Source organism: Ochotona princeps, chromosome 2, assembly GCF_030435755.1.
Source record: "Ochotona princeps isolate mOchPri1 chromosome 2, mOchPri1.hap1, whole genome shotgun sequence".
In the NCBI taxonomy this organism is placed as follows: domain Eukaryota; kingdom Metazoa; phylum Chordata; class Mammalia; order Lagomorpha; family Ochotonidae; genus Ochotona; species Ochotona princeps.
In genome coordinates this window covers 43,405,524-43,419,856 of record NC_080833.1, presented here as the reverse complement: position 1 = coordinate 43,419,856, position 14,333 = coordinate 43,405,524, and the positions used below count along the sequence as shown (strand labels likewise).

General features: G+C 52.3%; 1 protein-coding gene across 1 annotated transcript; it reads right to left on the bottom strand.

Annotated features, from left to right (window-relative positions):
- Positions 1-422: 422 nt before the first annotated feature.
- Positions 423-14,286, bottom strand: MRPL37 (mitochondrial ribosomal protein L37). Its single transcript, XM_058655668.1, has 7 exons — positions 13,873-14,286; positions 11,066-11,249; positions 10,858-10,973; positions 7,121-7,306; positions 5,074-5,231; positions 2,048-2,251; positions 423-649 (listed from the first exon to the last, which is right to left on the bottom strand). The coding sequence occupies exons 1-7, from the start codon at positions 14,216-14,218 to the stop codon at positions 572-574; spliced, it is 1,272 nt and encodes a 423-aa protein (XP_058511651.1). The 5' UTR covers positions 14,219-14,286; the 3' UTR covers positions 423-571.
- Between the last annotated feature and the right edge of the window lie 47 nt (positions 14,287-14,333).

The window sequence follows — 14,333 nt, the reverse complement described above, 5'->3', positions numbered from 1 at the left end:
ACAGAAGGGATGTTTACCTGCTAAGGCATGTGTGGGGAGCCAATACACTGGGCATGAGGTGCTGGCACAGGAGGACTCTGTGTCATCGGCGCCAGCAGTAGCAGCTCAGTGGGGATGGGCCCAGAGCACTTGGGAGAGAACTATAGGGCGGAGTCCCTTCCGACTTTCTGTAGCGCCTGTGCGGTTTGTACTGTTTAACCCCGGGAGGACCGAGCGCCCAGTCAAGCTTTGCCAAAGCAGACAGCACACCTGCTCCATTAGCATCCTCCAGGACAAGGCCGGTCATATTGTCCTAAGTTTCGGATAAAGAAACAAAACTCCGAGATGAAGATGTTCATCTGAGGTCACCCGGGACCAGGACAGACACCCACGGGCATGTGCCACAGATGCCCCCTCCACGACACACTCACCCAGACATAGGCTCCACAGCAATGCAAGCTCTCTCTTTATTGCCAGCGAGACCCCCAGGCTGCAAGAGCCCCAGGCGGCAGGCCAGGCCTCCAGCCTCCCGGAGTGCAATTCTTCAGGCGGAGTAGAGAAGGGGGCATTCAGGCCCCACGGCAGTCCTCATTTACACAGCACCATGCAAATACAAAGCTAAAAACTTCCGGAACGTCTCTGGCTGGAAAGCCACTGGCCCAACAGGTTCCTGGAAAGAACAAAGCCATTAGGATCCTATCACTGATACAAAGCAAATAAAGCAGAGGCTGGCTGTAGGTAAGCTTCTCGGATGCCTTTCTCCAAGCTCCACACGGGGCAGGATGCCAGCAGCAGCCGCAGTGGGGAAAGGGGGCAGGGGTGCCAGCACCCATCACCCAGGCCCTACTGCTCCCCAACCCTCCTGCTTCAACTGTGAGGACAAAGGGCCCTGTGCCCTCAGAGGTGAGGAGACAATGCTTCCATTTCTCCCTCATCTCACCTCCACTGATGGAGCAGCCACTCTCGGGCCCAGCCTGTGCCCAGTGCCCAAGACCCAGCAGAGCTTGGGGCTGGCTCCTACCCTCGGGGGCAGACAATGAGATGCTCAACAGTGAAAACAAAGGGTGACAGACTGCCTGTGGAAGGAGAATGCCTCAAGAGAGACAGCTCACTAACTCTCCCCCACAGAGAGACTAGGAGAATGGACCAGGAAGGAACAACCATAGTGAAGTTGGGAGGCAGCAGTCCTGTGCAGATATAAGTGGAGGGGCAGGGGCAGGGCTGCATGCAGGGGTGCTCGTCGTTGGGGCGGAGCAGCAGGAGGCGAAGCTGGGGAGTCAAGCAGGGACAACTTGACAGCACTGAAATGGGCCTGGCACCCAGCAGTATGCTGGAGGAAAGAGGGCCTGCAGGAGCAGGACATGGCTGAGGGCTGAGAAGCTGCGGGCAGGAGTCGGGCCTAGCAGCTAAGCCATTGGTAGGGCTGTCGTGGCCTCCACTGGAATGCCAGCTTTCAGTGCCTGCCTCCACATCCTGCTGGGGCAGCCTTGAGGGACAATGATGGCTTCCCACATGGGGGACCTAGATTGGGCTCGTTGGTTCGAAACAGGGAGTGTGGCGGGGAGGGGCTGTGGGTGTAGGGGAGTGAACCAACACATGGGGCCTGCTCTCTTACAAATGAGCAGAAATCTGAAATGGTAATAGGAATAAAGAACAGAGAGGCCCGTGGTGGCGGGGGTGACTGCAAATGACTGGGCCCATAGAGGAGACCTGTGCCTGGCAGCCACGTCAGGGTAGAAACAACACTGACAGATGCTGGGCACTGGTCATGCGCAAAACCAATGGGCATTCAGGACCCGTGGCAGGCACAACTGGCTCGGTACCACCAGGGAAAGTCAGATATAAGACTGTCAAGAAGAGAAATGGGGGAGGGGAAAAAGCCTCCCCACCACCAGCGTGTTGCCAGCTCAGGATGCAGTCACGGGGGCATGGCTGCAGGGTGGGGCGCAGAGGGAAGCAGGGGCTGAAAGCAGGGCAGGACCAGCTCAGTATGCGGAAGAAGGCCACAAGTGCCAGGCAGGATGGGCTATGCCCTGTGCCATCAGCAGACAGTCACTGCTGGACTTACCACAACCACCTTCTTTTTGATCACCGGCAGACACCAAAAGTGCTGATAGAGAAGCTGGTCTGAGTCCATCCACACCAGATTCTTGACACCCTCACTTGAGGCCAGATCCGTTGTGTTGAGTTGCAGCACGAGGAACTGGAAGACCCGTCCATCTGTGCCCACACTCTGCACCACTATGGGCTGCTCCAGCACCCTGCTGTCATCCTGATGGGAAAAGGGGACAAGCTGCAATCCATCAGAAAGTGGGGACCGCAAGGCACAGCAGACAGGCAGCTTCGAGCTCCACCCTTTAAAACACTTCCCCCGAGGTAGGTGTTTGGCCTGGTGGTGACAGGACCTGCATCTCACACTGCAGTGCATGGGTTCCATACCCAGTTCCACCCCTAGCACTAGCTTCCTGCAGACCCAGAAGGCAGTGGCAATGGAACCCGAGCAACTGGGTTCCTAATGCAGGTGACGAATCAGGACTCTAGACTCTCCAGCATCAGCCAGGCGTGGCTCCAGGTCTTGTGAGCAACTGGGGAGTGAACCTGTGATGAGAATGCACTCTTTCACTCAAATAAGTAAAATTTTTAATAAAGAAAGACTAAAACATCTGCTCCAATATAATGACTTCACCTTGGGACAACCAAACACAGAACAGTTAGTTCAGGGCCTTGGGCCTGGCCTGTTGGCTGCTCTCCACATTAAAGTAACAACACCCACCAATGAGACCTGAGTACTAGGAAAGATGCAAAGCTCAGGTCAGTGAGCTGGGAGCTGGTGCCGGAAATCCCTCACACTCCTAGCACTTAGCTGATGGGGACAAGTGGCACAGACCATCAAATGTCACACTAGAGGGTAGGTGAGCACACAGAATCTCACCCAGTTCTCCTGCCACCTGATGGGTGAGGAGACGGAGGCCAGAGTGGCGCAGGAACTTGTCTGAAGTCACGGAGCTGTGGGGACCACCCCAGCCCATGCCACAGCCTATGCATTTCCCACTCTCGCCTCGCTCTGCCCTGGGGCCCAAGCCTCCCATGCTCACTGCAGCTCAGCATGTGGAGTAGCTGCCAGCGGCCACATCAGCACCAGTTCACCAGATGCATCCAGATAAGTGGAGCTGGAGCCCCTTGGTGACAGTAAGAACGTCAGAACCACTGCCACAGCACCTCTGCTGGAGCACCTCTAGGGTTGGGCATCTTGCCCACCTCAGAGTCATCTCTGCTCTCAGCGACCCAGAAGCACACTCCCACTTAGCAGGTAAGCAAATTGAGTTCACAGGATGGTATCACTTGCTCAAGGTCACCCATGACGTGGGAGACAAGATCAGACCCCAAGTACTAAGCCACTTAAAACCCAATCATGTGGGCTGACACCTCGTGTCCCCAAGCATCTGAGTGGCACTTTGTCTCATTCTCCCCCGTGGTCCTGTGTGGATGACACAGCCTCAGCCAGGCCACCAAGAGCTTCTGCAGCAGTCCCGTCTAGATTCTGCTGCTCACTGGACAAAAACCCAGTACGCAGGTCTCTCAGGAGGCAGGGCAGCCCACGCCAAACCATAGTTTCTTACCCCTGCGGGGCTGACCTGACCCTAGGAACAGCTAAGTCAGACCTCAGTGGGGCCACACTGGGAACTGTTGGCCTTAGAAATACCTGTTCTTAACTGCGTGAGAAATAAATACAAGGGCAAGTGCCTTTAAGTGTTAGCCGAGAATTCTGTATTGACTCTTATCTCCCTCTACAGATCAATAAAACTGCAGGTAGTACATAAATTTCTCAGCAATTTTACCTTTTACACACAGGCTCTTCCCATAATTGCTCAACTTCACATCCTCAGGAATAATTTGTACCTGGAGGGGACCACAGAGGCCTCCTCTCCTACCCAACTGGGTAGCAATTAGTGGCAGTGTAACTACCCAGGTTCTGTTGGCAAAAACTGGCATGGCACAGAGCCGTGATGCACCCTGGGCCTGGGACACAGTGTTATCGACCCTGCTCCTTCCCCAGGAAATTGGGCAGCGGCACACCTTTCCAAGCTTCAGAAATTCAGACCCATCCTTGTTACAGGACACCCAAGCTTTCAGTCTTCCAGCAATAATCAGGGAGTTGCCATGAATGTTCCCAGGCCTGGACAGACACGTGTAGGTCATGGCTTCCCAGCCACGTGACCATGGGCAATGACAGCCTCCCAAGTCTCTGTCTCTCATTGGTACAAGGATGCGAACATGCTCAGCCAGACAGGGTTGCTCTAAGTACTAACCATGGCAGCAGTTCTCAAATTTGGGCACAGTGGTTTTCAGACTTGAGCTTGCAACAGTGTCATCCAGGGAACTGGTGCAAACGGAAATCTGGCCCTCCACCCCAGGGCCGGTAGGTTCTGTTTCTTAGTCCTTAGTGAGGCTTCATTACTAACCCAAGAATGCAGTCTGAGAACCCACTGATAGGAAAACCCAAGTTCGACATCCATTGGCTCCCAAGCCAGTTGCTCCTCCAATCACAGGACAGTTTTCTGTGACAACTGCTCAGCCTCCAGCCTCCCCACGGTGTCCCTGGGCCCTCCTTTCAGGACCAAGGTGAGACCATCAGGTGGTCCCTTAGGACCTCAGGCCCCATTGTGGCAGGCTAGCAGCCAGGATCTGGGCCCCTCCACTGCTTCCCATCTTTTGCTTGTCCGCAGTGCAGTCACTGCAGTGCAGGGCAGGGTGCTACAGGGGACATAGCTAGAGATTTCATTCTGGGAACACCTGGCCCCAGGCCTTTCTCCATAACTTCCTGCAGGGCAGCACTGGGCATGCTATGTAGCTTCCCCATGAGACTGTGGCAGAACCCAGGACCTGTGAACTAGTGGGTGGAAGTAATTCAGACACATGGCTGGCCCCAGAAGACACCAGCATCCCCCTGCAGGGGACACCTGCAAGGTGAGTGGACACTACATCTCCCCAGCCAACACATCCAGGCATGGCCGCTGACTTCCTCTGAACAGTGTCCTTGAGGTAGGAGACCAGTACCAGGGAGGGCAACTCAATGGTGTTCTGCAGACTTACCCCGTAGAGGAGACGGGCCTGAGCCAGGGCGTTGCCAAAAGCAAACAGGATCATCTTGGCCCTCAGCTGCTCTGGCCGAAAGCGGTGGGGTCGTAAATTGGCCTTCTCCAGGAAATACAGGGTGTGGGGATGGGGATAAGGACAACCCTGTTGAAACCCTGCAAGACATGCGACGGTGTGGAAGAGTGAAGACAGAGCAGTGATACCTAGCCGCAGCACAGCCACCTCATCTGAGCTGAGCGGCAATGTACATGGAGACCTAGGGAAATACATGGTAAAATTACAATTCATGGCTGGTGCACTCCAGCCTGCCAGCCACCTCGGCCTCTGCCTGGGATTCTAAGTAGTGTTTTGGCTGGAGTACAACCACTCTCACTCACACATAGATGGCTGTGGGTAGCTGCAGCAGAGTATACACGTGCCTGCAAACCCAAAAACATCTACTGCTGGCATCTTCTCAGAGAATGTGTGCCAACCCGCGACAGGTGCTTCCTCCAGGTCAGCTCAAACCTCATCCCTTTGTCCCACGCAGACACAGGTGACAGAGGGGTCAGGAGAGGGGGAAGTTGGGAGTTGTGGTCATTATTAAAAGGAAATAAAAATCATTTGCAAAATTCAGTTCCTACATATTAGTAACAATCTGCCTCATTTCTAGCAAGGGCAGGGACCCAATACCAGTGCTGTGCACCCACGTTCAGCACTGCTCAGTCCCAGCCAGGACCCTGTCACCGTGGCACTCTTCACAGCTGCAGGACTAACAGTGAGCCCATGGTCAGCATGGGGCTTCTAGAATGAATATCCTGAATAAGAGAACGTGGTTCAAAAGGAGGAAGAGGCAGGGAAAATGTTGGCCATGATCATTCAAGAAGACAGCACACTCGGGCCCGGCGGCGTGGCCTAGCGGCTAAAGTCCTCGCCTTGAAAGCCCCGGGATCCCATATGGGCACCGGTTCTAATCCCGGCAGCTCCACTTCCTATCCAGCTCCCTGCCTGTGGCCTGGGAAAGCAGTCGAGGACAGCCCAAAGCTTTGGGACCCTGCACCCGCATGGGAGACCCGGAAGAGGTTCCTGGTCCCGGCTTCAGATCGGCGCGTACCGGCCCGTTGCAGCTCACTTGGGGAGTGAAACATCGGACGGAAGATCTTCCTCTCTGTCTCTCCTCCTCTCTGTATATCCGGCTTTCCAATAATAATAAAATCTTTAAAAAAAAAAAAAAAAAAAAAGAAGACAGCACACTCTCCCGTGAGCCCTAGCCATGCTGCGTGCTCGGTCAGTCTGTATCTGTAAACACTCCATGCTCACTGCATGCCAAGCTCTAAGACAGATCCAGGAACACAGGTCAAATACAGTTTGCCACTGTCTTTGAGGCACTCACGGACACTAGGAGGCAATGCTGATGGTTCAAGTTAAACGGATTCCCACCAGCCACACACGGGAGACCAGAATTGAGTTTCCAACTCCTGGCTCCAGCTCTGCCTTGCCCTGGCTTTTGCAGGCATTTAGGGAGTGAAACAGTAGATGGGAACTCTCTGTGTGCCTCTCAAATAAGATAAGATACAGGTGTATTGGGGCGCTGCAGGAGGGCAGTTAGGAGTAAGATAGGCTGAAGTTATAAAGATGGAGTGGTCTGGAGGGAAGACTAGCATTCATGAGAATGGGCCCACCTTGCCTGGCTTCAGTCCAGCTGGTGGACCGGATGCTGCCGTCTGACTAACAGTCTCCTCAATATCCAGGGGCTTCCTCAGTCCTCAAAGTAGACTGCTCAGGGATTGCAGGGCAAAGAGAAAGAGGGTTATCTTTCAAGGGACCAATGAGCAAAAGGAAAAAATCTTGGTCCTAAGCTCCTCAGGCCACCTCTGACCACTCCAAAGTGCCAGTTCCTGCTCAGGGGACAGAAAAGCAAAGGGAGCCCTGGAGCAGCGGCTTCCTTGCCTGGGCAGTGGGGCAAAGCACCTGGACCCCAGGGGTACCCAGTGCCCGGGAGTCCTCGGCGGCTCCTGTCCTCCATTCCCACGTCACCGAAGCCTGAAGGCCAGGCGCCCCTCACCTGTGTCGTTTCTCATGTCATAAACATGACACTCTTGCAGGTCAATGGTGGGAGATATGGGATAGAAGGTCTCTAGGGTGTGATCCTTGGTCGCTTCCACCTCCTCCCTGGAGGCGACGGCGGGCAGAGGATCCTTTGCACTCAGTCGGGCCCACTCAGAACCACGCACCTGCAGGAGAATAGACTCTAAAAGGAGGAGAAGCAGAGACATTAGTCCTCCTGGCTCTAAAGCCTTCCAAAGCTGGCAAGCCGCACACTCCTCAAGCATTCTAGAGCTTTTCTTTCTTTCTTTTTTTTTTTTTAAGGATTTATTTATTTCTCTTGGAAAGTCAGATTTACAGAGAGAAAGAGAAAGATCTTCCGTCTACTGGTTCACTCCCCAAGTGACTGCAACAGCCACATCTGAGCCAATCCGAAGCCAGGAGCCCAGAGCTTCTTCCAGGTCTTCCAGCTAGGTGCAGTGTCCTAAGGCTTTGGAACATCCTCAACTGCTATTCCAGGCCACAAGCAGGAAGCTGGAAGGGAAGTGGAGCAGCCAGGATACAAACCAGTGCCTGTATGGAATCCTGGTGCATGCAAGGCAAGGACCCCAGGCACTAGGCTATTGTACCAGGTCCCTTCTAGAGCTCTTCTACGCGACTATCCCAACCACAGAACCCAATACTTTGCTTAAGTGCAATAAACCTGGATTAAGACTGGAGGAACCCGTGTAGTCTTCTTGCTAGTGTCAGTCCCAATAATAGTGGCCTTTAGGGTTCATATCGGCACCTGCCCCAAGCTGGGGACCCAGAATGAAACAAGAGTGACTCTGCTTACCAGGTAGTATGCCTGCATTCAGAAACAGTACAGGTATAGCAAAACCAACCCCAAAGAACACTACCTTAAAACTATATCCTAAAGGATAGACAAGAGCAGTGTTTTCAACTGTGGCGCTAGGCATGTCCTGAAGCAAACAATTCTTTGTGTGGGAACAGGGGGTTTCCTGTGCAGACAGGGGGTTTACCAGCTGCCCTGCTCCCAGTGGAGTCCAGCAGCAGCCCCTCTTGTCCCGCCCCTATCCCCCCTGAGCCATGACCATCAGGCCTGTCTCCAGGAATGGCCAAATGTTCCCTAAAGCGCAAAATCATCTCTGGTGGAAGACCATTGGGCCAGAGTTTTTCAGACAAAAAAGTGGGGGCGGGGGGAGATGGAGAGGAGGGGAGAAGGCAGCTTTCTGGCCAAGGCGCAGTGACACGCAGAAAGGCACAGGAGTATGTGGCCTCCACGGCCACATGCAGAGGAATGAAGTGCAAAATGGCAGGGGAGGCGGGGCAGAGAGAAAGCCCTGGACTAGGGGCTGAGGGAAAACTCCTGAACCTAGGGAAGGGGCCGGACCCTCCTCATTAAATGAGAAGGAACAGAACCAGGCCAAAGTCACTTCTTTCTTATTTTTTTTTTAATTTTTTTATTTTTTTTAAGATTTATTTTATTTTTATTACAAAGTCAGATATACTGAGAGGAGGAGAGATAGAGAGGAAGTGGAGCTGCTGGGATTAGAACCAGCGGCCATATGGGATCAAGGCAAAGACCTTAGCCACTAGGCCACGCTGCCGAGCCCCAAAGTCCCTTCTAAGCTGGATTAGCCATTTGCATTACTTGGTGATCCAGGTGGCTTGAGAACACACTCCTATGTGACTGAGCAGTGAGCCTACATTATGAACATGAGGACAACCCTTACAGTGATCCACAGGAGGCCAAATGGCACCACTAGACAAAATATGCCAGGATGATGCTGTGGGCATGGCCCCGTAGCAGTCTGCCTGGAGGCCCAGCTTCCCCTGTGTGGCCGTGGCCTTGTAGAAATAATCAGAGCATGGTGTGATGGTGATGAATAAAGGTGGTTTTCTCCTACACACAAAAAGTGGGTTAGCCAACAGACTGCCATTTCACTAGCATGGGGTCTCCCTCACTGCACATTAAAAAACAGATATGTCATCCAAGGATGGATAAACTCCGATCTGTTTGTTAAAATACATCCCAGGTGCACCGCGATAGTTATCAAGTGTTTCCTTCTTGCTTCTTCACATACTGTGGCAAAGTCAGCACGCTGGGCCTCTCTGAACCCTGGGGCTCTCACCCCAACAGGCCCCTCTTCCCTCCACCTTTCTCCTTCAGCAACAGCTCCAAATAAGGCAGTTTAATGATAGGTAGCATTCGAGCACATGCCAGCAAGTTCCCTTCTCCACGAACCAGGCTCACTCATTTCCTCAGTGAGACCGTGACCTCTGCGAGGCCAATGCCCTGCCAGGAGATCCACAGGCCAAAGGGACAAGCAGGGGAAACCAAGCAGATGTCCCGACACCCCAATCGCTCATGGCTAGCCTCCCTGCTGCGGGATGCCACCAAACAGAACCCCCCTGTCTCCTGAGACCATCTCCATCTGAAACACCCAACAGGTGATATTCATTCACCTGTCCCTGTAGTCAACCCCTGTTACAAACCACGTACTGTTGGGTACTGTGGACAAAATGAATGGAACATGGTCTCTGTTGTTAAGAGTTTGCAGTTCAGAGGCAGACAGAAAAGATATTGGATTACATGGGGCCCGGCGGCGTGGCCTGGCGGCGTGGCCTAGCGGCTAAAGTCCTCGCCTTGAAAGCCCCAGGATCCCATATGGGCGCCGGTTCTGGTCCCGGCAGCTCCACTTCCCATCCAGCTCCCTGCTTGTGGCCTGGGAAGGCAGTTGAGGACGGCCCAAGGCTTTGGGACCCTGCACCCGTGTGGGAGACCCGGAAGAGGTTCCTGGTTCCCGGCTTCGGATCGGCGCGCACCAGCCCGTTGCGGCTCACTTGGGGAGTGAAACATCGGATGGAAGATCTTCCTCTCTGTCTCTCCTCCTCTCTGTATATCTGGCTTTCCAATAATAATAAAATCTTTAAAAAAAAAAAAGATATTGGATTACAGTGTGGCATGTGCTATGACAATATGAAGGGCACAAGGGGCAGAGGACCCACAGTGACCCAGCCTGGACTCACAATGGAAGGAGGCTAGAGCTGAGCCCTGCAGAGCAGAATTTGAGCACGCGAGGAATGTGCAAGAGCATTCCAGGGAGAACGCATGGCACGTGCAACAGCAGAGAGGTGTGAGCCTCTCTCTGTATATCTGCCTTTCCAATAAAAAATAAATGAATAAACAGTGAATTAAACAAACAAAAAAAAGTTGGGGCTGTGGCCGGCGCAATGGTTGAACAGGCTAATCCTCCACCTGTAAGCCTCTGCATCCCATATGGCCACTGGTTCATATTCCGGCTACTCCACTTCCCATTCAGCTCCCAGCTTGTGGCCTAGCAAAGCAGTAGAGGATGGCTCCAAGCCTTGGCATCCTGCACCTGTGTGAGAGACCCAGAAGAAGCTCCTGGCTCCTGGATTCGGAACAGCTCCGGCTGTTCTGGCTATCTGGAAATATAAGCAAATGGAAGAATTTTCCGTTTCTCCTTCTCTCTGTAAATTTACCTTTCCCATAAGAACAAATAAATCTTTTTTAAAAAAAGATAGGGCTGGCTGTTAATTTTGGATTAACAGTCTTAGAAAGAAGCAATGCAGAACAAAAAGGGTGAGCTGGGGATATGACTGAGCCTACGAAACCAGATCCCGAAGAACAGGTATATGGAAAGCAAAGGATTGGGGAGCTGGAGAGAAAGACAGAGAAGATGCGAGCTGGTGGGTGAGGTCTGGGATGCAGTTTGGAAGATGACCAACCTCGATTCCAGGTAGCAGACAACCTGTAGCTCTTGGAACACATCCGGGTGGCCAGAGAAGGATGCTTGACAATCTGGGATTTACACAGCTGCAGCAAGCTCTCCACAATGACAGGGCTGAGAAAAGAAGAGACACTGGAGGACTTAAAGCAACAGCCTGACTCCAGGGCCCCTCAGCTGGACATCTGAAGGACTAGGGGGAAACTCACCAGTAGGTCTCTCTCTTGGGGATGTCCTTGGTGGAGTGCCAAAGGCGGGCGTGAGAGATTACATTCAGCACGCGCTCATCTTGGTTCTCGATGTGGTTCGCCGGGTCACTCACAAGGCTCATCACTCTCTCGGGGAGGCCTTCTATGAGCTTGCTCTTGGTAAGCCAGAGTGCCTGCTTTACACCTTGAGAGTGATCAGCCACAAAAACCAAAAGCAATTCAGAAAGCAATGCTTAGGCCTGCCTAGGAACATGTAAGGGAAAAGACTGCCTCAACAGAGACACCAGAAGGGCCAGCACCGTGAACCAGTGGTTAAAACCACCACTTGTGACACCAACATCCCATAGAGGAGGAAGAGGGACAAACCTTGATACCCAAGCTGTGGATCAAGTTGACACAGCAGCAGTCCTCGCCCCTCTGCTGAAGGTTAATAGATTTTTTTCTTTCAATGCCCAGGCCCACAGTTGACTGGCTGGTGACTGCTTGGCTGGGAAGCCTACCTACCCCAGCTGGAAGATGACTATGCCAACTCAAGGGCATACCCTTCACTTGAAAAGTTCTGTCCGGGATGCAATCTCTTGTAATAATGAACAGCAATGAAGGAAAAGACGCCTCCCTTTAAGACACCACAATGGGAACCAATGTTCACAAATGTCACTTAAAGGTTACAGGGGCAGGAGAGAAACAACCTGGGAGTCAGGTAAACTGAGTTTCAGTCTTCACTGCCCGTGACCCTTAAGCTTGAACATGAACGAAATATTATGATTTTATGGGGCTTGGGGCAATAGCCTAGCAAAATCCTCACCTTGTATCCGCTGGGATTCCTATGGGCACCAGTTCTAATCCCATCTGTTCCACTTCCTTTCCCGCATCCTACTTGTGATTTGGGATAGCAACACAGGATGGCCCGAAGTCCTGAAACCCTGTATCCAGGTGGGAGACCCAGAAGAAGCTCCTGGCTCCTGGCTTCAGATTGGCTTGGTTTCCAGCAGCTTCGGGCATTTGGGGAGTGAACCAGCAGACAGTTCTTCTTTCTCTTTGTATTTCCTTCTCTCTGTATATCTGCCTTTCCAGTAAAAAAAAAAAAAAAAAATCTTCAAAAATATAAGATTTTTATGGCTCACTAACTTGCGTGTCACCATCGGTCCTGTGCCAACAGCTTTAATTACAAGCTAAATAGTGTGCTATGGAATGGAAGGAAATTTGCTAAAAAGCACATTCTCTGTAAACACAGGGGCTGGGAGGAAATCCAAGTCTGTGTACCCTCAAATCCACAAGTTCCCCAGGGGAATCTTCACCTTCCCTAGCCCAATATCTTCTAGCTTTTGTTTGTTTGTGTGTTTGTTTAAGGATTTATCGATCTTCCTTGGAAAGGCAGATTGAGAGAAGCAGAGAGAAAGTTACTCCATTCACCAGTTCACTCTCCAAGTGGCCACAATGGCTGGAGCTGAGCCGATACAAAGCCAAGAGCCAGGAGCTTCTTCCAGATCTCCCACATGGATACAGGTTCTCAAGGCTTTGGGCCATCCTCCACTGCTCTCCCAGGCCACAAGCAGGGAGCTGGATGGGAAGTGGAGCAGATGGGTCACAAACCTGTACCCACATTGAATCCTAGCACGTGTAAGGCAAACATTTAGCCAACGGGCCATTGCGCCAGACCCATATCCTCTAGTTTCATTACAGATCTTACTGAACTTGTCTGTGAGTGGTCAAAGGTCTCATCATATGAATGTCATCTTAACTTCTAAAACAATGCCTTTAGTCACTTCATATTCCATTACCAGGTTACACAATGGTGCTTTGCCCTGGAAGGACACAGGACATGTTTAAAACACTAGAAAGTCAGATTTCAAGAATAGGACCAGAATGCTTAAGAGGTTGGCCAACTGACTTAAGTGTTTCAAACCTACAATTGGTTCTTTTTTTTTTTAATTCATTAATTACATTGTATTATGTGACACAGTTTCATAGGTACTTGGATTCTCCCCACCCTTCCCCAATACAATTGGTTCTTGAGCTTGGTTCCCAAATCCTGCTGCGCCTCCTCTCTTTCCTAACTAGCCTTTTGAAAAATATTGCTACCACGCATTTGGCTATCTTGTGGTCAGGATCTCCGTATCTGTATCCTGATTTTGGTAGAGATGGAAACTAGAAGAATGGAGAGAAGGACCAAGTCCCCCACCCCTGGGGACCCAGGAAAATAACCTGTGATATCGCTGTGGCCAAAGCTGGTGGTCTGTTCTCAAGAATGGAAACAGAGGCCAGAATACTCGCAGACCTGGGGCTTTCCCTTGAGACTCCACTCTGACTTATGACAAAGGCCCTGATCTACAACACCAGAGTCACTATTAACCCGCAGTACATCTGTGGGCAAATCACTTCCTCCTCTGCTGCAACGACTGATCAGGCCTAGAGATTAAACTATTTCGGCTATCTCGGTCTTGATGTAACCTCCTTCCATCAATTTCTGAAAGTACAGGTAATCTCTAGGATTTCAGAACCTAAGGATCACTATGGGCTATCTAATCGGAACTACCAACTTCACAAGAAATAGTCAGCGCCCATTGACCCCAAATCAACAGAACCTGGGTAGGACTCCTCGGCCTGGAAGCCCGAACTCACTCTGACCTTCATCTCTATTACTCCCTCACACCAGCACAGCAATTTCCACCCCTTGTAATCCCGACAAGGGTTCCACAATGGAGAGAAAGAATCTGACAGGCGAGGAGTTTCCAAAGCTCGAGGGGCCGGGATCAGGGCTGGACTGAGCCGTAAGGTCCACTCTGGTCAGTCCCTAAGAGCCTCACCCTCAAGGAGCCGGCAACGCTGGTGGAAGATGTAGCAGACCTGGTCCTTGTACAGCGGCTGCTCGTGAATGGGGGGCGAGCGGTAGAACTTGGGATTTCTCCAACCGGGGTCCCAGGGCGGGAAGACCGGCTGCGCCAGACCCGGCACGAAATGCATCTTTCCCGCGAAAGTAATGGGCTCCAGTCCGGGGATCTCATACACCCTATCGAGGGGACGGGGCTCGGGCTTCCGCGTGGAGCGCACGCCCCACTCGTAAGCCCCGCGTCTCGGGGCTCCGCATCCTCCAAGACCAAGCTGGCTGGAGCTGGCCAGAGCCCGCCAGGAAGGCCACGACGTCAACGCCATACCGGTACGGTCTCCCCAAGCCCGTCACCTGGACGCCGCCATCTTCCCCATGCACGGGCTGATGGGAACGAAAGGGGCTGGGCGCCACAGGGCTAACTTTATGAACGGCGGACAC

Bases quoted from the DNA above. Each gene is read 5' to 3' on its own strand.
- MRPL37 (XM_058655668.1), bottom strand. From the start codon at position 14,218: ATGGCGTTGACGTCGTGGCCTTCCTGGCGGGCTCTGGCCAGCTCCAGC. The intron at 11,250-13,872 runs GTGAGGCTCTTA...ATCACTCTCAAG, and splicing joins GCGTTGCCGGCTCCTTGAGG to GTGTAAAGCAGGCACTCTGG. The intron at 2,252-5,073 runs GTAAGTCTGCAG...TTTTCCCATCAG, and splicing joins AGGCCCGTCTCCTCTACGGG to GATGACAGCAGGGTGCTGGA.